This window comes from Lepidochelys olivacea, assembly GCF_965140295.1.
Source record: "Lepidochelys olivacea isolate rLepOli2 genome assembly, chromosome: 8".
Taxonomy (NCBI): Eukaryota; Metazoa; Chordata; order Testudines; family Cheloniidae; genus Lepidochelys; species Lepidochelys olivacea.
In genome coordinates, this window is record NC_140418.1 from 1,368,281 (window position 1) to 1,395,323 (window position 27,043).

Below are 27,043 nucleotides of genomic sequence, written 5' to 3' on the forward strand. Positions count from 1 at the left end.
GCCTCGGCCAGGGCCAGCATCGCTGCCGGCACCCCACGGCCCTCCGCACAGACAGGCCCCAGAGCTCGGCTCCAGCATTTCCCTGTGTGGGGCTGGCCCCACACTGACCCTCCTGGCCCTGGGAATGGGGCCCGCGGGAGACGGGCTGGCAGCAAAGGGGGCGGGTGAAAGGCTGGTGCTGCAGGGGGTCAGCGTTATGCATGGCCAGGCTGCTCCGTGGGGCAGCGGGGCAGGCAGCACGGACGGGGGAGGAGGCCCTCTGCTGGCTGACATGGGAGCCATGAACGGTGCGCCCCCCCCGCCCCCCACCCCCAAGGGGGGGACAGCTACGCACAGCGCCAAGGGGATGCCTCGGGGGCAGGTCACTTCCAGGAGCCCACAAAGCTCCTGGTGCCAGAACTGCCCAGGGCACTGCTCCCACCTGCCCCCCGCCCGCCTGGCTTCCGCCTGGCCCCTGGGGGCTGGTGCCCGGGGCCAGGGCTGAGCTCTGGGTGGGAGGACTCAGCCCAGGATGGCAGCAAGGGCCGGGCACTGTCCATGGTGCTGAGGCTGGGGGGAAGGAGCCCTGGGAGCTGCCAGACCTGCCCCTGTCCAGCCAGCTGGAGGTGGGCACATGGCCAGAGCCAAGCGGGAGCTCGTTGGAGGCAGCCGTGCCAGGCGGCGAGAGCGTATCCTCTGCAGTCTGGCTGCTGGCACCACGTGGCCCCCTGAGCTCCCACCCGCCAGGGCTCCAGGGACAAGTGGGGCTGCCCCGGGCTCCGGCCTAGGCGCGCTGGCTGAGCACCAGGGACGGGGCTCCCCGGCTCTGCAGCTCATCTCCAAAGCCCGGGGAGGAACAAGCCGCCAGGCACTGGGAGCTCCGGCGGGACGGGGTCCTCACGCACACACGCTCCCTGCAACAACCTCCCGGGGACAGGCAGACACCGGCGGGGCAGCGGGCAGGAGGGGCTGGGGGAACGGGCCCTGGGTGAGGCGCAGCGTGGGACCGGTGGGAGCTGCTCCTTGGCACCGCAGCACCACACTGGGGATCCAGGCCTGGGGGGGGAAGAAGGGCTGCCCCACCCCAGTAGATAACGTTGGATCACTAAGGGGAGGCGGTGGGCCCAGGGCTCCCCCTCTCAGAGAGAACCCTGGGGGCTGCAGGCAGGGCAGGGAGCGCAGCACCCCAGCCCAGCCTTCCCCAGGGTCCCCCAGCATCCCTACCCGTGGCCAAGGGCATCACTGTGTGTGGGATGGGCCAGTCCCCCGCAGCTCAGTTGGGCTCTCGGGAGGGAGAGCAAAGAGACGGGGGTGGGCAGAAGGGTCAGGGAAGGACGTGGGTAGAGCAGACAGATGCACAGGTTGTCAGACAGACAGACAGACAGGGGATGGGCTATGTGGGGGGGCAGCCCCCACCCTGGCTCACGAGGCCACTTCCAGTAGAAAATAAACTAGCCCGGGGAGCAGGAGCAAGGGGGTGGGGGCAGACCAGGGGTCAGCGCCAGGAGCACAGCGGGCCCCTCGGGGGAGCCTAGATGGGGCGACCAGCTCTCCGGGGCAGGGCTGCACCATGCAAAGCAGGGGGTGGGCGGGTGTGTGCCTTACACAGAGTGTGTGTTTGTGTGTCCTTGTGCATACACACTTGTACAGACAGTGCGTGTGTGTGTCTGGGTGCAGGTCCGTCTGCACGCAGGCTTGTAGGTGTGTGTCCGGGTGCGTCTACGCTTATACAGACCGTCCGGGTGTGTGTCCAGGCGTGTGTGTCCGGGTGTGTGTCCAGGCGTGTGTGTCCGGGTGCGTCTATGCTTATACAGACCGTCCGGGCGTGTGTGTCCGGGCGTGTGTGTGTGCTTTTACAGACAGTCCGGGTGTGTGTCCAGGCGTGTGTGTCCAGGCCTGTGTGTCCGGGTGTGTGTCCAGGCGTGTGTGTGTGCTTTTACAGACAGTCCGGGTGTGTGTCTGGGCATGTGTGTCCGGGCGTGTGTGTGCTTTTACAGACAGTGTGTATGTGCATGCTAGTGCAGCGTGCGTGTTACACAGCGTGGGTGCCGGGTTGCACACGTGGCACAAGTGTTAGCCAGCCTGTGTGTGTGCCGGGTTGCACGTACAGCGCGTGTGCATTACACAGCATGGACGCAGGCTTGCACAGATGGTGTGTACGGGCACATTACACGAGGGCACGTGCGTGTTACACAGCGTGGGTGCCGGGCTGCACAGGTGGCGTGTGCACGTGAGTTACACACCGCGTGCGAGCGCGGACACCGGAGGGAACAGGCGCCGTCTCTCCGCGGCACTGACGCGGGCAGGGCCTGGGCCTGGAACCTCCCACGGTCCCTGCTCGGCAGCAGCTGTCGGCGGAGACGAGAGCCGGTTCCCTGTCCCCCGGGGCCCTGCAGGGCCCTGCGCTGGGGCGGCTCTCGGAGACGTGGCTTTTCTCGCTTTCTGCCAGACTGGCCGGGTCAGTCAGCTCAGCTCCGCGGGGCCCCAGTGACCCAGCCGACACCCGGCCCCACCAACCGCTGTGCCGGGCAGGGAGCCTGCAGACGCCATCGCGGGCCCAGCACAAGGGGCCTGGCTGCAACACGCCTGCCCCAGGCCTGGGCACGGGCTGGGCACCACTCAGCCAGACGCCGCACGAAATGGGAGTGAGGGGGCAGCTGGGGGGAGCAGCACCTCTGTCCTGGGGCATGGCCTGGGACTCCAGCCCCTGAGCTCTATCTCCCGTCTGCCCCCCCCAGCCTCACTCCCCAGCCACAGGGACAAGCCCAGGAGGGGCTCCCTGAGCTCCAGACCGGCTGGGGGCGGGATGCAGAGCTGGGAGCCCGAGGGCAATGGGGCCACTGGGAGGGACACGCAGCCACCTCCCCACAGACATGGCGGGGCCGTGCCAACCCTCCCGCCCGGGCCACGCCACCCCTCCCCCCATACTCCCCAGGCACCCTTTCAAGTCGCAGCGGGTTTCCCAGCGGGTGAATGAAGTTGCCAGCTGGAGCCCCATAAATCCGGCAGCGCCCGCCTGGCACTCCGCCGCAAGGCACGACGGGTCCCACTTTACCAGCATGTGGCCCGTGCTCCGCCAGCAGGTAATCAAAGCCCTAATTGCAGCTGATGGCACCATCCTTACTGGGGGGGGGGCTGCCCCCTCATGCCCGGCCCCCAGGGAGAACACAGAGCAGCCAGTGCCAGCCACAGGCCTCCTGCCACCCCAGACACCCCGGGGGTCTTTGTCTCCAGGTCCAGGAGCCTGGTGCCAGGACCGTGCCCCACACCTTGCCTCCTCCCAGCTGGGACCCGCCGGGCACAGACACTGTCCAGAGGGGTCCCAGCGCCCACCGCGGGCAGGGGATCCCCTCCCCCACAGCCAGCGCCCCCACCGTGCCCTGCTGGGAGCTCCCCCACAGCCAGCGCCTCTGCCCACCCCCAGTGCCCTGCTCCTCTCTGTCTGGCCAGGGGATCCACCCGCCAAGGCCAAGCCATTGGGTGGGCACATGCGGACCTCCCCTCTTCCCAACAAGCGGGTACCACGGAGCCCCCTCCCCCCCCACTCCACGTCTCCGCAGGGCCGTGCCCCGCCCGCCTGCCCTCCTAGTCCGGCCCGCTCAGGGTGCTGCGGCCTGGCACCGCCCAGCCCCCGCCCCGACGCCTCCTTCCCAGAGCCTCCCGCCCCGCAGCGCCTCCCTCTGGAGCCACACGCTCCTGCCGCCTCCCGGCACCTGCGCCACGATCGGGAGCCGCCTGGAGCCGGCCGGGCACAGGGCAGGCTGGGGGCGAGGGCCGGGCCGTGACCTCCTGCAGCGGGGCACTGCGCTGCCCCCCGTGCCCCCCCACGGACGCCCACAGCCGGATCAGAGGCACCCCTTGGAAACAACCACATGGGGCAGCCCCTTCCCCCCCCGGCATCCCAGGCAGCGTCTGCCAGGCCGCGACGGGACCCGCTCTCTGCTCCAGCTGCGGGCACTCGGCCCGCACGCAGCATGCCAGGGAGGCTGGCACCCAGCTTGCCACTCAGGTGTCACACGAGAGGGCAGGGACATGCCAGGCTGAGCTGCCCAGTGCCAATCCCACCCAGGCCGAGCTCCAAGACAGGCAGCTGCCAAGGGCGGCCTTTCGAGGGGGCTGTCAGGCCTTGGCGAGCCAGGGCTTGGCAGGCAGGCTGCTGGCAGGGCTGGGGGCCAGGCACCAGCCAAGGCCAGGGAGCTCCCCTGGCCTGCTGGCCCAGCTCCAACAGGGCTTGTGCCAGGGCAGCTTCCCGACTGCATTGTCCCCCCACCCCGGCTCTGCAAGCTGCTCGGCTGCGCTGCTCCGGGGCTGGCAGCAAACGGGGGCAGGGCACTGGCAGGAGCAGGACCCCCCCCCACAGGGCAGGAGGGCAGCGCTCCAGGGGGCTGCACATCACAGAGCAGGCGGCCCAGCGGGGATGTTACATTACCACAGTGCAGGCTCACAAGATCTCCCCTCCCAGAGCCACAACCAGAACCCAGGAGTCCTGACGCCCAGCCCCCTGCTCCCTCCCCTACATAAGCGCAGGAGAGGGCTATTCGGCAGCGGGCGCAGGCTAGATTCATGAGCCGTGGGGAGAGGCTGGGCTCTAGGGGCAGCGCCGGGCCAGGGAAACACGGGGGCCATACCAGACCCACGTAAGGATGGGCCCCTCTGGAGCACAGAGGCTGGGTTTGGTCTGGGGCAGGGAGCCCAGGGCCAGGCAGGAGTGTTGGCTACTCTCTCATGCCCCATGGCACCGTACCCTGGCACTGCCATGAACCCACAAACAATCCTGGGCATGTGGCAATGGGCAGGTACCCACCGCTCCTGCGCCCCCGCCACGTGCCAGCCAGCAGGACCCAGGCCAGGAGCAGGGCTGCTGCCCTGGGACGGCCAAGCCCACTGTGGGTTTGCTGGAGGAGCAGGGGAGTTGCCCAGGAGAGTGGCCCACTTGGCTCTTGATGTGACGCCAGGCCGATGCTGGGGTCCCCACCCCAGGGGCTCCCTGGTGAAGGCTGGCGGCAGGCGTCTCCTTGGCCGGACATCACTCCACCCATGAGTCCGCCGGCACCCGGCTGTGACGGGCACCACTCAGGGCTGCCAGTGCTGGGACGTGGGCATCTGAGCTCCCCACACAGCCCATGCACTACTGCCCACAGCACCCCCACAGCCAGCAACCCCCGCTCCCCATGAGCCAGCACCCCTGCCTGGCTCCCCACTGCACATCCCCAGCCAGTGCCCCGCTCCCCACAGCACCCCCACAGCCAGTGCCCCCTGCTCCCCACTGCACCGAGAGCCAGCAACCTCCGCTCCCCACTGCATCCCCAGAGCCAGCAACCCCCGCTCCCCATGAGCCAGCACCCCTGTCCTGCTCCCCACTGCACCCCCCCAGCCAGTGGCCCCCACTCCCAATGAGCCAGCACCCCTGCCCTGCCCCCCACAACCAGTGCCCCCCGCTCCCCACTGCACCCCCCCAGCCAGTGCCCCCCACTCCCCATTGCACCCCCCCCAGCCAGTGCCCTGCTCCCCATGAGCCAGCACCCCTGCCTGGCTCCCCACAGCACCCCCCCAGCCAGTGGCCCCCACTCCCCATGAGCCAGCACCCCTGCCCTGCCCCCCATAACCAGTGCCCCCCACTCCCCACTGCACCCCCCCAGCCAGTGCCCCCCACTCCCCATTGCACCCCCCCAGCCAGTGCCCTGCTCCCCATGAGCCAGCACCCCTGCCCGGCTCCCCACAGCACCCCCCCAGCCAGTGCCCCCCGCTCCCCACTGCACCCCCCCAGCCAGTGCCCCCTGCTACCCACAGCACCCCCACAGCCAGCGCCCCCTGTCACGGAGTCCGTGGGCGATGCTCTGGAGCTGCTCCCCAGGAAGCCAGTCAGGACTCTGGGGAAGTCTCCTCTCTGGGCGCAGCCTGTCTGCAGGACACACAGCTCACCCGGCTTCCACCTTCCTGGGCCTGACCTCGGAGCATTCAGCATCCTCTGCCCCTCCCTGCGCTACCCCCAGCAAGTCTGCCCAGGAGGGGTCCTGGGGAAGCCAGAGGGTCCTGCCCCCCAACTCCGCAGTCAGACGGGACTCTCAGCCAGCCAGTAAAACAGAAGGTTTATTAGACGACAGGAACATGGTCTAACACAGAGCTTGTAGGTGCAGAGAACAGGACCCCTCAGCTGGGTCCATTTTGGGGGGCAGTGAGCCAGACAACCCCGTCTGCCCTTCACTCCATGTCCCAGCCAGCCCCAAACTGAAACTCCCTCCAGCCCCTCCTCCTCTGGGCTTTGTCCCTTTCCTGGGCCAGGAGGTCACCGGATTCCTTTGTTCTCCAACCCCTTTAGCTCTCACCTTGCAGGGGGGAAGGGCCCAGGCCATCACTGGCCAGGAAACAGGGTGTCGGCCATTCTCTGTGTCCAGACCTCTGCAAACACCTGCCCTCTAGGGCTCTGCAATGATCATACACCCTTATCCCACCACCTAGAGACTTAAGAACTGCATAGGGGAAACTGAGGCACCCCTACAGTATTCAGAGGAAACATTAAGAACAGTCCCACTTCATCACATCTCTCCCCCCTTCAAGATCGAACTGAGCAGGGTCACTTTAGCTGGTGACCTGGGGAAGTTTGAAGCCACCAGCGTTCCCATGGATGCCCCAGCATCTCTCCCATTCCTTGGTAGGAGTTACACCAGGCCCTTCCAGTTTCACGCCCTCCCTTAGGTCGGGGGTGGTCGATAGCACTCGCATGCCGCATGTGGGAAAGTTTATGCGGCCCCTGCCCTTTGGCCACCCCAAAACCCCCGGGGTCAAACTGGGATCGGGTCTTCTCCCAGCGCTCCAGTCTGGAGGGTTGCAGTTTGGGCTCTCTTGGTTAAGAGCCCCCATCTTGACCTGGGCCACATACTGTTCACTTACAGAACTAGCATGGAGACATCCCTTTCTCAACAACCTTGTCTCCCCAACAAGCTGGCCAAACACAGCCACTTGGTTATAGGACTGTTTAACTTTCTTAACAGCTCTCACTCCATCTGAGGCCTTCTCAAAGCTCTCCACACTGGATCCTTCAACAGGAAAGTCAGTGGATCCATTCACAACAGAAAATTTCTGGCTGTTAGGAACTGAAACTTTCTTGATTAAATCACTTTTACACCCTTCAGTTGCAGTAAACTGCTGGCAAAGACTCCATGAAGATTCCTTTCCCGAGGGCTTTTCTATGCAACAATTCACCCCTCACAGAATCATAGAATATCAGGGTTGGAAGGGACCCCAGAAGGTCATCTAGTCCAACCCCCTGCTCGAAGCAGGACCAATTCCAGTTAAATCATCCCAGCCAGGGCTTTGTCAAGCCTGACCTTAAAAACCTCTAAGGAAGGAGATTCTACCACCTCCCTAGGTAACGCATTCCAGTGTTTCACCACCCACTTAGTGAAAAAGTTTTTCCTAATATCCAATCTAAACCTCCCCCACTGCAACTTGAGACCATTACTCCTCGTTCTGTCATCTGCTACCATTGAGAACAGTCTAGAGCCATCCTCTCTGGAACCCCCTTTCAGGTAGTTGAAAGCAGCTATCAAATCCCCCCTCATTCTTCTCTTCTGCAGACTAAACAATCCCAGCTCCCTCAGCCTCTCCTCATAACTCATGTGTTCCAGTCCCCTAATCATTTTTGTTGCCCTTCACTGGACTCTCTCCAGTTTATCCACATCTTTCTTGTAGTGTGAGGCCCAAAACTGGACACAGTACTCCAGATGAGGCCTCACCAATGTCGAATAGAGGGGAACGATCACATCCCTCGATCTGCTCGCTGTGCCCCTACTTATACATCCCAAAATGCCATTGACCTTCTTGGCAACAAGGGCACACTGCTGACTCATATCCAGCTTCTTGTCCACTGTCACCCCTAGGTCCTTTTCCGCAGAACTGCTGCCTAGCCATTCGGTCCCTAGTCTGTAGCGGTGCATTGGATTCTTCCATCCTAAGTGCAGGACCCTGCACTTATCCTTATTGAACGTCATCAGATTTCTTTTGGCCCAATCTTCCAATTTGTCTAGGTCCTTCTGTATCCTATCCCTCCCCTCCAGCGTATCTACCACTCCTCCCAGTTTAGTATCATCCACAAATTTGCTGAGAGTGCAATCCACACCATTCTCCAGATCATTTATGAAGATATTGAACAAAACCGGCCCCAGGACCGACCCTTGGGGCACTCCACTTGACACCGGCTGCCAACTAGACATGGAGCCATTGATCACTACCCGTTGAGCCCGACAATCTAGCCAGCTTTCTACCCACCTTATAGTGCATTCATCCAGCCCATACTTCCTTAACTTGGTGACAAGAATACTATGGGAGACCGTGTCAAAAGCTTTGCTAAAGTCAAGAAACAATACATCCACTGCTTTCCCTTCATCCAGAGAACCAGTAATCTCATCATAAAAGGCGATTAGATTAGTCAGGCATGACCTTCCCTTGGTGAATCCATGCTGACTGTTCCTGATCACTTTCCTCTCACGTAAGTGCTTCAGGATTGATTCTTTGAGGACCTGCTCCATGATTTTTCCAGGGACTGAGGTGAGGCTGACTGGCCTGTAGTTCCCAGGATCCTCCTTCTTCCCTTTTTTAAAGATTGGCACTACATTAGCCTTTTTCCAGTCATCCGGGACTTCCCCCGTTCGCCACGAGTTTTCAAAGATAATGGCCAATGGCTCTGCAATCACAGCCGCCAATTCCTTCAGCACTCTCGGATGCAACTCGTCCGGCCCCATGGACTTGTGCACGTCCAGCTTTTCTAAATAGTCCCTAACCACCTCTATCTCCACAGAGGACTGGCCATCTACTCCCCATGTTGTGATGCCCAGCGCAGCAGTCTGGAAATTCTGCTCTTACCCTCTTCACCTAGGGCTTGCTCTAGAGGAACACTTTGCTGAGCAACAACAGACCCTTTCTGGGTCTCCCTTACATCCAGAATCAGCTCTGGCCCATCCGGCGGATTCCTACACAATCCCCTTTCAGGCAAACTCACAGACTTCCTAGATAAAAGGTGAGAAGCATTCTCCTTCCCTTTGCCACACACAAGTGAAGTGAGCTGTAGCTCATGAAAGCTCATGCTCAAATAAATTGGTTAGTCTCTAAGGTGCCACAAGTCCTCCTTTTCTTTTTGCGGATACAGACTAACACGGCTGTTACTCTGACACAAGTTCAGGAATCTTTTCCGTCTTGCTGCAGGTTTCCACACCCTCAGTAGGTAACACAATCACATCACCTCCATGCTCTCCTTGTGCCCTGGCTAGGATCTCACCCTGGTTAGAGAGAGTTGCTGCACCCTTTCCCTACAACACATGAGCAACAGGCAAAATACAAGCACCAGAATTGTCTGGGCTCTGGGATTTTACAGACACTAACTGGATGCGACCTAGTTACCGGGCCATTCCCCCGAGCAGACACAAACTTAGGGCCCTTCCCTTCCTGGGCTTTAGCTGAATCCAGAACCAACTCTGAGACAACTGCACTCCCCTCAACTGTCACAGGCTGAAAGGCCCCTTCTGTCTGCTCCACAGACAAAGAAGAGTCGGACACACTTTCTCCTTTCCCACACCCCAGCTTGGGACCTCTTTCCCCTTGTCCCAGCACACAAGGCTGGTCACAGACAACTGCTTGGAGATCGGGGTAGCTCCCTCCACAGGCAAGTCAATACCCCCGACAGACACAGGCACGTTTCCTTCCCTGTCACAATTCTCCACCCAGGTACCAGGTAAGGTCCAGGGACACTCATCTTCCACTCTCCTTGCCTTCCCACCCTGCTGACTAGACACAGCCATCAGCTCACAAGGCTGCCTAGGCTCATCCAGACTTTCCTTACCAAGCACCTTGCCACTCCCCACAGATCCCCTGCCCTGCCTGTGTCTCCCCCCACTCAGCTGGGGTCTCAGCTCCCACTGTGCTCAGCGCTGCCCTTGCTGTCCCAGTGGGGGTAGGCAGCGAGCTCGCTGCTTTCCTCACAGCATCAGAGTCAGCATGAGCCCCCCCTCCGATGTGCAAGGGGGGCGGGGAGCCCCAGGGGTCTGGTTCCAGGCAGGCAGGTAGCCTGAGCCTAGCAGCTCCTCCCCGCTGCCAGCCAGGTCATCTGCATTTTCACTGACCATTTCCCTCTCCGCCGATTGGTTCCCTGGATTCAAATTCAAACCCTCGGCAGTTACAGGAGCAGGGCCTGGATCCTGTCCCAAAGAGACACAGTCACCCCACAACAGGGTCTTGCAGCTGGTATCCTGGAGAACCCCAACAGCCAGCCAGCCCGACCCCTCCTGGGTCTGCACAGGGATCTGGGCCATAGGCAGGGCGAGGGACTTCGTCCCTGGGACCCTCACCCAGCTCACACAGCCCCTCAGCCTCTGAGGCTGCACCACCCAGGGCCTGACACCAGTTCTCTTTGTCCCAGGATCTTGCCACCCCAGGAATGTCTCCCCATTGACCATCACCTTCCGCTCCCACTGGGGGTCTGAGGGGCCTGGCCCCAGGAAACTCCACACAGACATATAGGTTGGGACCAGGAGTGGGAGCCTGTCCACCTCCCCACCCATCTGGCTGACGGAGTCTATGGCCTTGGGACCCAGCAAGGGAGCTAGACACCGGGGCTCTTCCGCAGGGTCCCCCTGGTTCAAATCTCCAGCCTGCTCAAAGGCAGTGAGGTGGCATCCACATCCCCCCCCCCCTTAACCAGGGGCAGCAATTTAGTCTCGAGGTTCCCTGTGGAACTGGCCCCCCGGGGTCTATCCCCACTCACCCCGGGGAGGTCCCCTAGGCCTCTCCACCCCACCACCGCCAGTTCATGCTGCTGCAGCTTCTGCAGCTCTTTCTTGGGCTCTCGCTGTCTCTCACAGTCCTCTTGCTCCCTCGGACTCAGCTCCAATCCCGTCCGTCTCTGATCCCCCAATGGGGAACCCGATCGTGAAGACCCCCGTCTGGTCGGGGACAGGAGTCTTGGGGATGCCTGGCTCCCACTCCAGCTGCTCCCAGATCCTGCTATAGCCCCATTGGGGGTCAGGAATCTGTTCCTTAGAGCGGTCATCCTCCTCCAGCTGCAGGATGAACTGTGCCTTGGTGAACTTTCCAACGCTCAACCCTCTCTTTCTGCACAGGGTTACAATGTCCTTCTTCAGGAGACGGTCACTCCGCTCTTCCCAAGTTGTTGTGGACTCACAGGCCTGTGTGCTCTCAGCTCCCCACGGTTTCCAGGGAGAACCCCTCGTGTGCCAGCCCTTCTCGAGGTCACCACCTCTTTGCCAGGGTCGAGCTGCAGACTCCTCCGCCCCTTGGACCGCTCGCTGCAATCCCCAGGGGAACCCTGTTACTGCAAAAGTCCTTCTCTCTGGTCACACACTCCCAGGGGTTAACTGCCCCCCAAAACTGCTCCTCTCTGAGCCTTCAGCACGTCTGATCCTCGTCAATCCCCCTTGGTTTACTGCTCCCCAGTCACTTACTGCAGGAAGTGCCATCCACGGGGTGCAGTACATCCCACCGCTGCCACCAGTTGTCATGGAGTCCCTGGGCGATGCTCTGGAACTGCTCCCCATGAAGCCAGTCAGAACTCTGGGGAAGTCTCCTTTCTGTGAGCAGCCTGTCTGCAGGACACACAGGGTGTCGGCCATTCTCTGTGTCCAGAACCCTGCACACACCTGCCCTCTAGGGCTCTGCAACGATCATACACCCTTACCCCACCCCCTAGATACTTAAGAACTGCATAGGGGAAACTGAGGCACCCCCACAATATTCAGAGGAAACATTAAGAACTGTCCCACTTCGTCACACCCCCCGCTCCCCACAGCGCCCCCAGAGCCAGCACCCCCCGCTCCCCACAGCACCCCCAGAGCCAGCACCCTCAGCTCCCCACAGCACCCCCAGAGCCAGCACCCCCAGCCGGTGTCCGGCTCCCCACAGCGCCCCTGCTGGGGCCGGCAGAAGTGGAGTCGTTGGGCGCCCCCTGCTGGGCGAGGCGGGAGGGGGCTGAGCAGCCAGCGCAGGAGCTGGGCGCTGATTCAGTCAGGGACTGTGAGGAGTGAATTTCTCCGCGGTTGTTTTGCATCACAATGGAGCGGCTCTAATTAAGTATTTCAGCTGATAACGCCTCCCCATTACACCCAATTAGCATGTGCCGGCAGGGCTCTGTCTCCGCAGGGGGCTGGACCAGCACCCACTGTAGCGTGCTGGGTCGCCCAGGGAGCAGCGCCCGTGGGTCAGGCCAGTCCTGAGCCCCCAGCGCGTCTGGGCCCGGGTGCTCCCAGGGCCGGCTCCAGTGGGGCCCTGGGCCCCACAACCTGAAAACGGCGACAATGGGGGCGTTGAGGGGCAGAGCAGGACCCTCCTCAGGCACTGGCTTGCCAGGGGCACCGAGCTGGAGCCGGGGGCTCTGAGGGGAGAGCCGGGGGGGCTCCCCCTCTGGGCACCAGGCAGCTTTGGCTAACAGCTCCTAGCAAAGCCGTGAGCAATGCAGGGGGGGCTCCTGCATGCCCCCCGGCTGGGCAGCACCAGGCCAGAGTGTTGGCACAGCACGCTTTGAACCATGGTCACTGTGGGGCGGGAGACTCGCTGCCAGCCCCACTGTGACCCCCACAAGCCACCTCCACCCAGGCCTCGTTAATGGACTCGGGGTCATTAGCAGGAGGCTGCACCTGCTAATTGCCAACCACTGCCCAGTCTGATTACCATCACCGGCTTCCCTGCCAGCGAGTCCCCGCTCTGTGCCCCCCACCGGTCCCCACACGCCGACCAGCTGCACCCCCCTCAGAGCTCAGCCCCCCCGGCTCCCCCAGGTATCCCCCCCCAAAAGCTCCCCTGGGCCCAGCCACATGGGGCTCCCCTCATCTGCCTGGCGAGCAGCCAGCTAACCCCTCCCCCCATCAGGGAGCAGAGAGACGAATACTGACCGAAACCTCACACAGCCGGTGCCCCTCAGTCCCGATCCCAGCGCAGGGCACCCCCCTCGCACAGCCGGTGCCCCTCAGTCCCGACCCGCAGCCCCTGCGATCCCAGCACAGGGCACCCCCCTCGCACAGCCGGTGCCCCTCAGTCCCGACCCGCAGCCCCTGCGATCCCAGCGCAGGGCACCCCCCTCGCACAGCCGGTGCCCCTCAGTCCCGATCCCAGCGCAGGGCACCCCCCTCGCACAGCCGGTGCCCCTCAGTCCCGACCCGCAGCCCCTGCGATCCCAGCGCAGGGCACCCCCCTCGCACAGCCGGTGCCCCTCAGTCCCGATCCCAGCGCAGGGCACCCCCCTCGCACAGCCGGTGCCCCTCAGTCCCGATCCCAGCGCAGGGCACCCCCCTCGCACAGCCGGTGCCCCTCAGTCCCGACCCGCAGCCCCTGCGATCCCAGCGCAGGGCACCCCCCTCGCACAGCCGGTGCCCCTCAGTCCCGACCCGCAGCCCCTGCGATCCCAGCGCAGGGCACCCCCCTCGCACAGCCGGTGCCCCTCAGTCCCGACCCGCAGCCCCTGCGATCCCAGCGCAGGGCACCCCCCTCGCACAGCCGGTGCCCCTCAGTCCCGACCCGCAGCCCCTGCGATCCCAGCGCAGGGCACCCCCCTCGCACAGCCGGTGCCCCTCAGTCCCGACCCGCAGCCCCTGCGATCCAGGCCTGGCGCTCGGCTGTGGCTCTTTGGGAAGCCGAGCGAATTCTCTGGCTCCTGTAACTCACAGCGAAGATCATGCTCTTGTGTCGGCTTCACTCCTGCCAGGAGCCTCAAGGTCACCCTGAGCCCCGGGGCCTTTGGCTGTGGAGCGGGGAGGAGCCCTGGGGCAGGGGAGCCGGTGGGAGCTGCCGCAAGGAGACCCGTGGGGCAGGCAGGCAGCCCAGCTGGGGACCCCCTCAGGCCCTCTGTGCTGGGGCTGGCCAGGCTGGGGATGACTCCCTCATGCCACGGGGTGGGGGGGCTCCTGCCCCTGGGCCAGGCCCACCCCCTCCCAGCCTGCAGCCCTCAGCATCCAACTCTGCTGGGCACAGCCAGCCCCAGCCCTGGGCCTGGCAGACAGTGTCTGTGGCTCCTGCCCACTGTCCCCGGGCACTGCCTGCCCGCCCTCAGCCGCAGTGCCCAGCCGCAGCACCTGCCCTTGGGCCGCTCTCTGAAGCGCCCTGCCACGGGACACCCCTGGGCCCAGCTCGGAGGCTGCAGGGTGCTGGGGGACAGCAGCCCAGAGGGGGGGATGTTGCGCACTCCCAGCGCTGACTCGCAAGGGGTAGGCAGGAGCAGGGGGGCTGAGCGGCCCCGAGCCAGGAGACGTCTCTGGCCCCGGCTGCGCGTGGGGGCGGGGAGCTGTGCAGCCCCCAGGCCCCCCACTGGGAGCTGAGTGGCCCAGCACGCTCACGCCACGCTCCCCCACGCTGCACGGGCACCCGCGTAATGCACGGGGGCACATCACGCCTGTGGCCTAGCCAGGGCTGGGGCAGACCCTGGTTACCTGGCGAGCTGGGGCCCATCTCGGCTCTGGACAGAGCCTGCACGGCGGGGCCAGCCTGGAGCCCCTGGCCTGGCGCTGGGGCACTGCTGGGGGCAGGGTGCAGCCCGGGGCTTTCACCCCCCTGCCTCACCTCGGAGCGTCCCCTCGCGCCTACACCACAGAGCCCACCACTCTCCGGCTGCAGCCCGCCTGGGCCGCTCCCCCTCACCCCGCCAGAGAAGGGCACCGGGGGAGCCTGCCACCACCCAGGCGGGGCGGGCGCCAGGCCCCCAAAGCCCTGGGGGGGATTTCCTGGAGTTCTACTTTAAAGGACAAAAGGAAGAAACAAAACTGCCCCCACCCTCACAGCTGCCCCTCCCCCGCACAGCTGCCCCAGCGGGGGCCCCAGATAAGCTGGGGGCCTGGCCGCGGACGGGGCCATGTGCCATTGTGCTGACCCGAGCTGGGCCATGCAGAGTGACAGCACCTGCACTGAGCCCCCCCTTCCCCTTTGCTGTTGACACCCAGAGGGGGCAGATGGGGCGGTGCAGGGGGCTGGCCCCTCCCAGCGTGCCTCGGGGCAGCAGGAGCTGCTCTCACAGGGAGCCATGGAGCCACCCGGGCAGCACCAGCGCCCTGCCACCAAAATGCAGCCACCTCGGGGTGGGGGGAGGCACCTGTTAACAGCATCCTCGGCAAGGGCCCAGCAGGGCTCAGGGAGAAGAGGGGAGGGGAGAGCGCAGGGCCCCTCCCCCCTCACTACCCACTCCCCTTCACCCGCATTCCTGCCCCACCGCCCCCTTGGCCACACCCCCGATCCCATGCCCCAGGGCTCTGACGGACCCGCAGAGAGCGGCAGGGACCCCAGCCAGCACCACGCCCGTCGGATGGCCCAACGCCTCAGCCCAGCAGGAGACACCAGCCCACGTCCGCCTCCCGCTGCGCCAGGCCCAGCCGCTGGCAGCCAGGGACCCAGGGGCGACTGAAGCTCAGACAGAGACAGGACTTAGCACCTCAAAGGCTCCCCGCTGGATCTGCAGCTCAGTGGGGAGCTCTCGCCTCCCAGCTGCGGGGCCCCCAGCGCCGAGCCCAGAGGCAGGCGGGTGGCTCCGCTCTGGGTGGCTGGGGGGGGCAGGCACCGATCCCCATATGGGGCGAAGGGCCTGGCTGGACCCCAGTGGATGGGGGCTGAGTAAAGGGGCGACAGGAGGCGTCAGACAGACCGAGCAGCCAGGATCGGAACCAAGCCCGCTCCCCGGACAGCGGCACCAAGGAGCCACCGGACTGGGCACGGGGCGGAAGTGGCTGTGCCCAGAGCAGCCCTGGCCCTGGGAGCGGCTAAGGCAGTTACCAGAGCCCAGACCCCCCCTAAACCCCCGCAAGCACCTGTCAGGCTCCGGGAGGTTTGATTCAGAGCCAGCTCCACGTGGCACAGAGCCAGAACAAACAGCCCTTGGGCAGCCTGTGTCTACCGTGCACCGACAGACTGGCGCAGCACCTTCCCCCACCTGGCGAGAGCCACGCTGCCGGGCAGCAGCAATCACCTGCCACAGGGCCGGCTCGGCCCCAAGGCCACCCCGCCCTGCTCTGCAAGTCGGCGTAAGACTAGCCCATGGGAGCCACCCGTGCCCTGGAGCCTGCCCCAGTGCCCTGGAGCCTGCCCCAGTGCCCTGGAGCCTGCCCAGCCTGCGCCCCGCAGAGCACCTGAACTGAGAGTCACTGAAAGATCTCCTGGGATCTGAGCGCCCCTGGCACCTCCAGGACAGCTCAGCTTCTGCAGGGCGGTGTCTGCCCCAGGACCACACCCGGGGGGGCCTGGAGACCCCCTGCAAGAGGCCACCTTTGCAAGGCACCGGCAGCCACTCAGGTGGCACCGGCAGCTGGAGGGGGGCACATCAGCGCTTGGCTCACATCCCAGCAGGGGAGCGTAACGCCCCGGGCGCTGGGACCCGAGTGCCTGGCAGGCCGGGCCTGTGGAGCCACAAGGGCCCAGGAAGCAGGATGGTCAGTGGGCAGCGCCCTGGCTCTGGAGTCCTGGACGGTGCAGACAGGCAGAGCGCTGGGGATGGGCAGGCGGAGGCCGGGGGCTGCTGCTTTTCCCCCATCCTAATCCCAGCCCTGGCCCCTTCCCCAGCAGCCAACTTGGAAGTGCCCACAGGCCCCCCCCAGACCCAGGAGCTGCCATGGGGAGCCAGACTCCACTCCCACCTCCAGGCCTGATCCCCAGCTCGCCGTGGGCTGCCCCCCTCCAAGCCTGTAACCAGTCACCGCCCGCCCCAGCCCTGCCCAGAGCCCCACAGCAGTGCAGAGATCAGCGCCTGCTCCGAGGGGCGAACATGCTCCGGGTGGCCCGACCGCCAGCAGCCGGGGCTGGGTGCCAGGGACGGATCACTCGCATTGGCCTGGTCTGCTCATTCCCTCGGAAGCACCTGGCACCGCCCGCTGTCGGCGGGCAGGCCTGAGCCAGGCTGGCCGTTCGGCTAAGCGTGCTCTGGGGCCGTGCCAGCTAGGCCAGCCTGCAGCCTCCTGTGGGTGCCATCAAGGAGCTTTGCCTGGAAGGGCTGCGAAGGGCTCTAGGAGCCAGGACTCCTGGGTTCTGTTCCCGTTTGTCACAGAGTGTGGGAGAGTCCGGGCCCTGCACCCCTCTTCCTGGGATTCCCCGGGACTCTCAGCCAGCCAGTAAAATGGAAGGTTTATTGGACGACAGGAACACAGTCCCAAACAGAGCTTGTGGGTACAATGAGGACCCCTCAGTCAAGTCCTTGTGGGGGGCAGGGAGCTTGGGGGTCCCTGCGTTTCACCAGCCAGCCCAAACTGAAAACAACCCCCTCCAGCCATCTCTCTCCCCCTCCCCTCAGCTCCTCCTCCAGCCTTTTTCCAGTTTCCTGGGCAAAGGTGTCACCTGGCCCCAACCCCCCTCCTGGCTCAGGTATAGTTCCTCAAGTAAAGTCACTTCCTGGTCTCCCATCGCCCATGCAGACAGTCCCAGTAAAACCAGACGACATTCCTAGGTCAATCCGCCCCACTCAGTCCCCACTCTGTCACACCATTGACTCACTGGGTGGCCTTGGCAAGGCTGGTCAGTGCCTCAGTTTCCCCCTGGCCGAGGGGCTGGGAGAACGGAGGGCCGTGTGCCAGGTGCCAGGCTCAGGTGCACCGTTTGCCAGGTGCCAGGGCCCTGCCTGAGGCCTGGATGACACTTAAGTTAGATCAATGCCGGTACGGCGCCCAGGGTGGGGAAAACTCAACCCGAGCACGCCCCGCGCCAAGCCCACCTGCAGTGCAGCCAAGCAGCAAGGGAATCCTTACACCCAGCTGCCGCTCTTGGGCTGGGCTTCTGGCTGCACCGGCTCCTCCCTTGCTGCAGGCCGGTAGGCCAGGGGCTGCAGAGCCGGAGCACGGAGCGGAGCCGCGGCCTCCAGCTCAGCGCCAGGCAGGTGAACGGGTCAGTCGCACCCAGCAGAGTGAGCAGCCAGGGACCCGCTCACCACACAGACCTGGGCAGAACCAGAACAGGCCAAGCAAAGGCATCTGCAACCTCCATTCCCAGGGCCATCTCCGCCCCCCGAGGATGAGTGAGGGGATTTCGGAGGCCCCACGCTTGAGACTCCCCCACCGCTGGGTGCGAGCCCCAGCTCCCCGGCCCCCTGCCCAGCTCCAGATGCCAATGCCCCCAGGGTGCCCTGCTGCCATCACCCCACACTGGGCTCCAGGGTGCCCCAGCAATGCCCACCTGCACCTGGGGCTCCAGCATCCCCACTGGGGCCAGCTGCGGTAGAGAAACTGGGGGATCGCCCTGGCCATGGCTCCGGAGAGAAGGGAAAGGGCCCTGCTCCGCAGCACCCGCTCTAGGTGTCAGGGTTGCCATGGGCAGGCTCCCCCCCGGCGGTGGACCTGGGGAGGATGGGGCACCTGCAGGGTTCAGAAGGGCCCAGGGTCAGATCCCTTCCCCCCAGGCACAGGGCAGCAGCCACTTGGGGTCCTGGCGCAACCCTGTCCCCTCACCCAGCCTGGCTGCCAGTGGACAGGCAGAGGGAGAACGGCCCCTGCCTGCGGGACCTGCCCAAGGGGTGCGCCCACCCGGAGCTCGCAATGGGAAGGAAGGCGCAGCTGCCAGACACAGGCAGCTCAGACCTTTGTCTGCAGCTGCCAGGTGTGGGCTGCTAGGACCCAGCCCGGGGCCCCTTCCCTGCCCAGATCCTGCTGCCCACGCACACCGGGCTCTGCACTGCAAGGTGCGCCCCGGCAGCCGCCGGTGACACGGACCCCGGCCCAACGACCCCATGCGTGTGCATGTACGGGGGTGTGGACAGCCCAGGGCCGGGATAGCAGGGGCTGCGGGTCGGGAGTGAGGGGCAGCAGTGGGGGGAGCCCAGGGCCGGGATAGCAGGGGCTGCGGGTCGGGAGTGAGGGGCACCAGCGGAGCAGTGGGGGGAGCCCAGGGCCGGGATAGCAGGGGCTGCGGGTCGGGAGTGAGGGGCACCAGCGGAGCAGTGGGGGGAGCCCAGGGCCGGGATAGCAGGGGCTGCGGGTCGGGAGTGAGGGGCAGCAGTGGGGGGAGCCCAGGGCCGGGATAGCAGGGGTCCAAGCGGTTCCAGGAGCCTGGGTGAGCCATGGCTGCTGAGGAACAGGAAGGCGGCTGGATGGGGCTCAGCTCCCTGGGTCCTGCCAGCGCAGGGCGCTGGAGGCTGCGAGCCGGGGGCCTTGTGCCATCGCTCTCGCTGGGCAGGGGACAGGCCCAGCGATGGGGCAGAGCAGGCGAGGGGCTGGGCCATGTGCCGGGGGAGCTGGGCCGGAGGGCTCTGCCGTGGGAATGTCACCGTTGGCTCAGAGGTGTGGGGCCCTGCATGGGGGTCTGGGGCTCCAGAGATGGGGGTTCTGCTGCGCCACAGGCCCCGTGACCTCCCAGGAGCTGAGCCTGCCCTACCCCACGGGGCTCGGGGGCCGAGGGACCCGCCGTGGGGGCCAGGGCAAAGCCTCCAAGTCAAACAGCATCAGTGCCCCTCCTCTGTGCCCAGCCAGAGCCAGTCTCAGGTGTGGGGCCAGCAGCCCCCGGGTTCAGCTACCCACTGGCGCCCCCAGACGTGGGACCCCGCAGGACACCCCCCCCAGCCAGGGCCCTGCACCCCCATGCCAGCAGCAGCGCCAGCCGGGATCCTAGCCCAGCCCCCGGGGGGCGACCCCGCAGACCCACTGCTCCACGGACCCAGTGCCAGCGGACTGGGGCCCTGGCAGGGCGCAGGCAGGCACATGGCACCGGGTTCTCAGGGAACGGGCTCCTGTTGCCCTGCGCCAGCCACGGGCAGAGCTGCAGGCTGCGGCGTCTAAGGACACGAACAGCTTGTGCCCGACCCAGAACCGGGCACCACAACTGACCAGAAACAGGGGAGCAACTGCCAACCCGCGCGGCCCCAGGGAGAGTCCAGAGCCCCTGGATGGCCGGTGACTGTGGGGGGCGCACAAGTGGAGCTGGCTGGGGGGGCTGCAGTGAGGGGAGGGGGTGCGCAGAGCTGACGGGGGGCTTCGCAGGGGGGGCGCACACAGCTGGCTGGGAGGGTGGCGGGGGGGAGAAAGACCTGGCGAGGGAGGGTGTAGAGTTGGCCGGGAGCTGCGCGGCGCGGGGGGGGGGGCGCAGAGCTGGCCGGGGGCTGCGCGGCGTGTGGGGGGGCGCAGAGCTGGCCGGGGGCTGCGCGGCGCGGGGGGGGGCGCAGAGCTGGCCGGGGGCTGTGCGGCGTGGGGGGGGGGCGCAGAGCTGGCCGGGGGCTGCGCGGCGCGGGGGGGGGGCGCAGAGCTGGCCGGGGGCTGCGCGGCGCGGGGGGGGGGCGCAGAGCTGGCCGGGGGCTGCGCGGCGCGGGGGGGGGGCGCAGAGCTGGCCGGGGGCTGCGCGGCGCGGGGGGGGGGCGCAGAGCTGGCCGGGGGCTGCGCGGCGCGGGGGGGGGGGCGCAGAGCTGGCCGGGGGCTGCGCGGCGCGGGGGGGGGCGCAGGGCTGGCCGGGGGCTGCGCGGCGCGGGGGGGGGGGCGCAGGGCTGGCCGGGGGCTGCGCGGCGCGGGGGGGGGGGCGCAGGGCTGGCCGGGGGCTGCGCGGCGCGGGGGGGGGGGGCGCAGGGCTGGCCGGGGGCTGCGCGGCGCGGGGGGGGGGGGCGCAGGGCTGGCCGGGGGCTGCGCGGCGCGGGGGGGGGGGGCGCAGGGCTGGCCGGGGGCTGCGCGGCGCGGGGGGGGGGGCGCAGGGCTGGCCGGGGGCTGCGCGGCGCGGGGGGGGGGGCGCAGGGCTGGCCGGGGGCTGCGCGGCGCGGGGGGGGGGCGCAGGGCTGGCCGGGGGCTGCGCGGTGGGGGGGGGCGCGCAGGGCTGGCCGGGGGCTGCGCGGTGGGGGGGGGCGCGCAGGGCTGGGCGGGGGCTGTGCGGTGGGGGGGGCGCGCAGGGCTGGCCCGGAGCTACGCGGTGGGGGGGGGCGCGCAGAGCTGGCCCGGAGCTGCGCGGTGGGGGGGGGCGCGCAGAGCTGACCGGGGGCTGCGCGGTGGGGGGGGGCGCGCAGAGCTGACCGGGGGCTGCGCTGTGGCGGGGGGGCGCGCAGAGCTGACCGGGGGCTGCGCTGTGGCGGGGGGGCGCGCAGAGCTGACCGGGGGCTGCGCGGTGGCGGGGGGGGCGCAGGGCTGGCCGGGGGCTGCGCGGTGGCGGGGGGGGCGCAGGGCTGGCCGGGGGCTGCGCGGTGGCGGGGGGGGCGCAGGGCTGGCCGGGGGCTGCGCGGTGGCGGGGGGGGCGCAGGGCTGGCCGGGGGCTGCGCGGTGGCGGGGGGGGCGGAGGGCTGGCCGGGGGCTGCGCGGTGGCGGGGGGGGCGGAGGGCTGGCCGGGGGCTGCGCGGTGGCGGGGAGGGCGCAGGGCTGGCCGGGGGCTGCGCGGTGGCGGGGAGGGCGCAGGGCTGGCCGGGGGCTGCGCGGTGGCGGGGGGGGCGCAGGGCTGGCCGGGGGCTGCGCGGTGGCGGGGGGGGCGCAGGGCTGGCCGGGGGCTGCGCGGTGGCGGGGGGGGCGCAGGGCTGGCCGGGGGCTGCGCGGTGGCGGGGAGGGCGGAGGGCTGGCCGGGGGCTGCGCGGTGCGGGGGGGGCGCAGGGCTGGCCGGGGGCTGCGCGGTGCGGGGGGGGGCGCAGGGCTGGCCGGGGGCTGCGCGGTGCGGGGGGGGGCGCAGGGCTGGCCGGGGGCTGCGCGGTGCGGGGGGGGGCGCAGGGCTGGCCGGGGGCTGCGCGGTGCGGGGGGGGGGGCGCAGGGCTGGCCGGGGGCTGCGCGGTGCGGGGGGGGGGCGCAGGGCTGGCCGGGGGCTGCGCGGTGCGGGGGGGGGGCGCAGGGCTGGCCGGGTGCTGCGCGGTGCGGGGGGGGCGGAGGGCTGGCCGGGGGCTGCGCGGTGCGGGGGGGGGGGGCGCAGGGCTGGCCGGGGGCTGCGCGATGGGGGGGGCGCAGGGCTGGCCGGGGGCTGCGCTCTCCGATGCGGGGGCTGCACAGGTGGGGTCCGTGCCCGGCCCCCCCGACCCCCCCCGGCCCCACTCACCGGCGGGCGGGCGGGCGGCGAGCAGGGATCCGGCCAGCAGGACCCGCCAGAGCGCAGCGGCCGCGGCCATCCCCGCCCCGCTCAGCGCCCCAGCCGGCGCGGGGCTCGCGGCGCGCGGCAGCCCATGGCCGGGCTCGCGGGGAGCGGGCGGCGGGTCCCGAGCCCGCAGCTGCCGGGGAGCGACTGGCCCAGCCCGGTGCCGGCGCTGCGGAGGGGGCGAGCCCGGCAGGGCTGCAAAACGCGGACTGGATCCGCCGCGGAGCGGAGCGCAGCGAGCAACAGCTGGTGCGGGGCGAGCCCCCCCCAGGCCGGGAAACCGGCCCGTCCCCCCGTACCGCCCAGATCGGGGAAACCGACCCCCGCGGTAGGCCCAAATCGGGGCAACCGGCCTAGACACCCCAGGACAGCCCAAATCGGGGAATCCGCCCCCCATATCGACAAGATCAGGGCAACCAGCCCATCTTCCCCCCCCCAGTACTGCCTGGATCGGGGCAAGCCCATCCCCCCGGTACCGCCCAGATCTGGACAACCGTCCCGACCCCACCTCCTGCTCGGTTCTGTCTGGATCAGGGCACTGGGCCCATCCACACTCATTCCCAGTACCAGGTACGAGCCATCTCCCGTTTCACAGACACCCCTTCCTGGCTGCCCAGGTGGGCTGTCAGGCCCATTGCACCCATTGTGAAGGTGGGGAAACTGAGGCAGTTAAGGGCAAGTGATCCCAGGGTCATAGAGCAAGTCAATGTCAGAGCAAGGTCTGAGCTCCAGCACCTGGCTCCCATCCTGGGCCAGGCCGTCGGACTCAGAGGGACAGCAGAGACCTGCAGTGGGGAGTCGCACTGGGATCGGCTCTGTGCCCCAGCCAGTCCAGGCAGGGAGGAAGCCTGGGGCCATGGAGCTGACTTCTCCGGCCTGGGAGCGATGAAGCTGGAGCTGCCCGCCCGGGCCCTCCCCTCGACCCCGGCCATCGGGTCTCGGTCCGGCTCCAGGGCTGGGCTTCTCTAGAGCAGAGGCTGCCAATCACCCATGCCAGGGAGCAGCCTGGGCACCCCAGACACATGCCGGGGGGTGGGGGGGAGCCTGATAATAAACGCACCGGGCGCCCATGTGCTGCTATCCATGGCTAACGACACAGGCAATGATGGGGTCCAACGGGGGGCGCTCACAGATGGGTGCAGAGACCCCCATGCCACCTGTAGAGCCCCCCCCCGAGGCTGCACACACACACAGACCCCCCCACCCAAGTACACCCTTCCCCTGGGCTGCAGGCCTTGGCTGGGGGCTCTTCTCTCCCTGGACTCTGGCCTTTGGGCTGCAGGTGCTGCTGCTCTGAGAGCCCCCAGGGACACCTCTTGGCCCCCAGCCAGGCCACACTGGGCAGTGATGGCTGAGTGCACAGCCCCCTGGGCCCAGCCGTGCGCAGCCCCGGCAGGGAAGGACCCTGCTGCAGCTCTCCCGTGGAGCAGGCCTGAGCCGGGCAGCTGGGCAGGGAACCGGCCTCCGGCGGGCGCCTCCCTCTGCCCTGCTGGAGCAGCGGTAAAGAGGAAATGCTGCAGCCGGCGTGTTGCACTTTAAATGTCATGGAAACTGGGCCATTGTGGGGAAGGGAACCGCACTCCCGCTCCCCGCGCTCCCCTCTCCTGCCCCCCGCAGACTGCCCCTTCGCCCGGCTGCACGGCACGCCGTCGGGCAGCACCGATGCCAGGCCGAGTCGGGGTTTCCATAGAAACCCGCATTTCCTGGCCCGGTGTCCCAGAGCACGCTGACCTGCGCTGCCTTGCACGCGTCACTGATGGGGGGCAGCAGGGCCCCTCCCCGCATGGGAAGGGACGCACCAGAACTGGGACAGTGCAGGCCAAGGCAGGTGGGCACCATCTCAGCTCGCTGCTCCCTGGGGCGGGTGCTGAGCCCTGGGCTGGTCTCCCGGGGGCGGGTGCAGCCCCACGCATGGCTCCCCACGGCTGTGCCTTGCACAGGGCTAGCGCCGGCTGGGATGGGACCCCTGCGCCCTGGCATTGGCTTGCGGGGAGCCTCTGGCTGCCAGCTCCAGCCTGAGCTGCGAGATGGCTAATGGCTGGGTTCAGGCGTTTGGGCAGCGCTGGGCTGGAGTACATTCTCTGCTGGGGTCCCAGGTCACGGGCCAACACCCCCCAGGCATCTGACACAGGAGAAGATTGGGGGCTGTTTCTTTCTAGGAGGTGGGGGCACTTCCCTGGACACCTGCCGGCCACGATGCTGCCAGCGTTGCAGCCAGGCTCCCCTCTCCACCCCTCACACTCAGCTCTGGGCATGGGCAGGCCCAGTGGGCGGCTCCGCCCCAGGGATGCCATCGCCCACGGGGAGGAGCGTCTCCCAACCCCAGGAGGGGTGGCGGGCAGGCAGGCAGGGAGCCCGAGCGCTGCACTGGCCCTGGGCAGCAGGAACAAGGGCGCCCCCCCCGCAGTCCAGCCGCAGCCACCGAGGGTGAAGCTGGGGAATGGCCCCTCCGCTCCCCACAACTGGGCGTGGCCCCTCCCTAGCCTCAGCCCCCTCCCGGCCCAGCACTTGGGCCCCTCTGGCAGGTCCCCAGAGTCCCCAGCAAGAGGAGAAGTGGGTGGCGCTCCGGAAGGCAAAGACTGTAAACAGCCAGAACCAGCAAACGGCCGGCAGGTGCTGTGCCCGCCCCTCACCCTGCACCCCAGCTCTGCCGGGGTAGGAGGGGGCACGTGGTGGGGGCACTGTGGGGGAGGGGAGGGGCACTGCAGGGTGGGAGAGGGAGCATGGGGGGGTGGGTGAAGTGGGAGCAGGAAGGGGTACTGCGGGGTAGGAGGGGGACATGTGGGGGGCCACTGTGAGGGAGGGGAGGGGCACTGCGGGGTAGGAAAGGGGGCATGTGGGAGGGCACTGTGGGGGAGGGGCGGGGCTGTGGCGTGCGACCAGCGGAGCCTGCTGTGCGCTGGGCAGAGTTAATTTCATTAGTGGCGCCAGGGGATGAACAATTAACGAGCTGCTCTGCTGCCTTGAAGAGCTGAAGTGGGAGAAGTCAACTCTGCTCTCCTGGGCGAGGCCAGCTGCGGTGCTGCCTCCCTCCCTCTCCCCAGGCCCCCCGGCCTCCCGCCGGGGCAATGCAGCTGCCCCACTGAGCCCCCAGAGACAGGCCCTGTGCAGCCCCCTCCATGCACAGCTGGGCCCGGGCTCCGGCTGCGCCAGCCTTCGGCCGCTGGCCTGGCTCTGATCCTGGTGGCAGGCCCAGGAGCCGGAGCAGGCCCAGCCCGGGCAGCCTGGCCCACCACCCTCGGGGCCCCCTCCCAGACGGGGCCTGGGCCCAGGCTCCCAGCCAGGGCAGGGAGCGTGAGCGCGAGGCCTGCTCCCACCTCTGCTCCCAACACCTGTCAGGGAGACGCTGCCAGGGCTGGCAACATGGCGTCTGGTGGGGAGGCCACGGCATGGCCCAGCCCAGCTCCCAGGAGAGCGGGGAAAATCCCAGCTGCAGAGGGACCTCCCATGTTCCCCCCAGGGTACGTCTGCCCTGCAGCGGGGCCCGTGCTTCCCAGCGCCGGTGAGAGACACGCCGGCCCTGCTCCAGCCGCATCGCAGGGGCAGCGGGCGGGGGCCAGTACGTCCCCCTTGCCCTCTGGCCCTCGCTGGAGCCGCCGGGACGCTGCCTGCAGCAGAGCGAGGGCGGTGCCGGCTGCAGAGAGCCCGGGTCCTGGGGTGCTGTGGGAGCCGGGCAGGCTGTTTGTATCTGATTGGAATAAAATCGGGATCTGATTGAAAACCCATGGAACCAGCTGGCGTCTCGGCTGCCACGAGCCCTCGAAAGCAAATGAGGTGCCGGGCGGTGGTGGGGCTGGGCGCTGGATCCTGGACTGGAGCTGCGACCCCTGGGCAGCGCCCTCCCACTGCCCCACACCCCCAGGAACCCCAGGATCACAGCCACTCCTGCTGCAAAGCCCTGGCCCTGCACTGGAGGCCAGGGCATCGCTGAGAATGGGGGGCAGTTCAGTCTCCGGTCCCTGTGTGGGCAGCAGCGCCCAGTGCCACCAGGCTGGCACCCCCATATCCCCTGCGGGTTCCCAGCCTTACTTGTCAGCATTTTCACAAAAACAGGATGTTTTTGCTCCTCTCAGATCCATCTGCTCCTGCTGAAGTCACCAGCGCCGTGCATGAGCTCACCGGGGTTGCTGTGGAGACACCAGTGAGCTCACCGGTGAGGAGTCTGATGGAGGAGCCACCGAGAGCCTGTGTCCAGGGGCGCCAGGCCTGGGCGTCCACACAGCAAGGGGCAGGGGTGCCTGGCCCAGCCAGCCTGGCCCTGGCCCCCGGCTCACTCCCTCTGCATCTAGCCTGGATAGAAAGGGCCAGCCAAGGGCTGGAGACCAGGCAGCAAACATGAGATGTCGCCCAACCCCAACGGACCCACCTTCCCTCAGAGGAAGTGACCCAGAGCCCCCCGCACCGTGGGGCTCTACCCTCCCCAGTCCCCCCTCCGGCAGAGTTCGCCTTTGCCCTGGCCCTGCAGTGCCCCCTCGCCAGCCCCCGGGGATGCGCAGGCATAGGAAAGCTGCACAGGGCCCTCAGGCCCAGGGGTGGCTGCCTGGTCCCTGTGGGCAGCGCGCCAGGTGTGCCCGGCTGGGATTCAGGAGCTGGGATGCCAGGGTGACAGGCCGCTGAGCCCCTCTGCCCCTTGCAGGGGCTCCTGGGGTGGGCAGGAGCTGAGGGACCTGGCTCTAGGAGAGCAGCCTTTGAGATGGAGCCACATCAAAGTGTTGTGGGAGGGGCTGGCAGGCATGGGCCCAGCTGTTCGGGGTTTCGGGGGCTAGCAGGTGTGGGCCCAGCTGTTCGGGGTTTGGGGGAGGGGGTTGGCAGGCATGGCCCCAGCTGTTTGGGGGGGCTGGCAGGTGTGGCCCCGGCTGTTCAGGGTTTGGGGGGGCTCGCGAGACTCGTCCCGGCTGCTCGGGGGAAGCTCAGCTCCCCAGCGCCCACGTGGCACAGACAGGAGGCTGCTCGAGCGTGCTCACGGCTGGCAGCAGGCGCCCGCTCGCCCGCACACACACTCAGGCTGCCAGTTTGGGTTGGCCGTATTCCTGGAGGTTCCATCACACAACGTGATCTTTGATTCCTGGAGAGGCCAGGACAGACC

At 67.5% G+C, this 27,043-nt stretch overlaps 1 protein-coding gene across 2 annotated transcripts in view; it reads right to left on the minus strand.

The window, feature by feature from the left end:
- UNC5A (unc-5 netrin receptor A) overlaps positions 1-22,161 on the minus strand; it is a 71,704-nt gene extending 49,543 nt beyond the window's left edge. Inside the window, exon 1 of one of the 2 annotated variants that reach the window (XM_084635696.1) lies at positions 21,922-22,161. In XM_084635696.1, the coding sequence (XP_084491822.1) occupies positions 21,922-21,991 (70 nt within the window). In that variant the 5' untranslated portion in view covers positions 21,992-22,161. The remainder of the gene's footprint in view (positions 1-21,921) is intronic. The other variant, XM_084635695.1, reaches the window with a different exon arrangement.
- Positions 22,162-27,043: the final 4,882 nt, after the last annotated feature.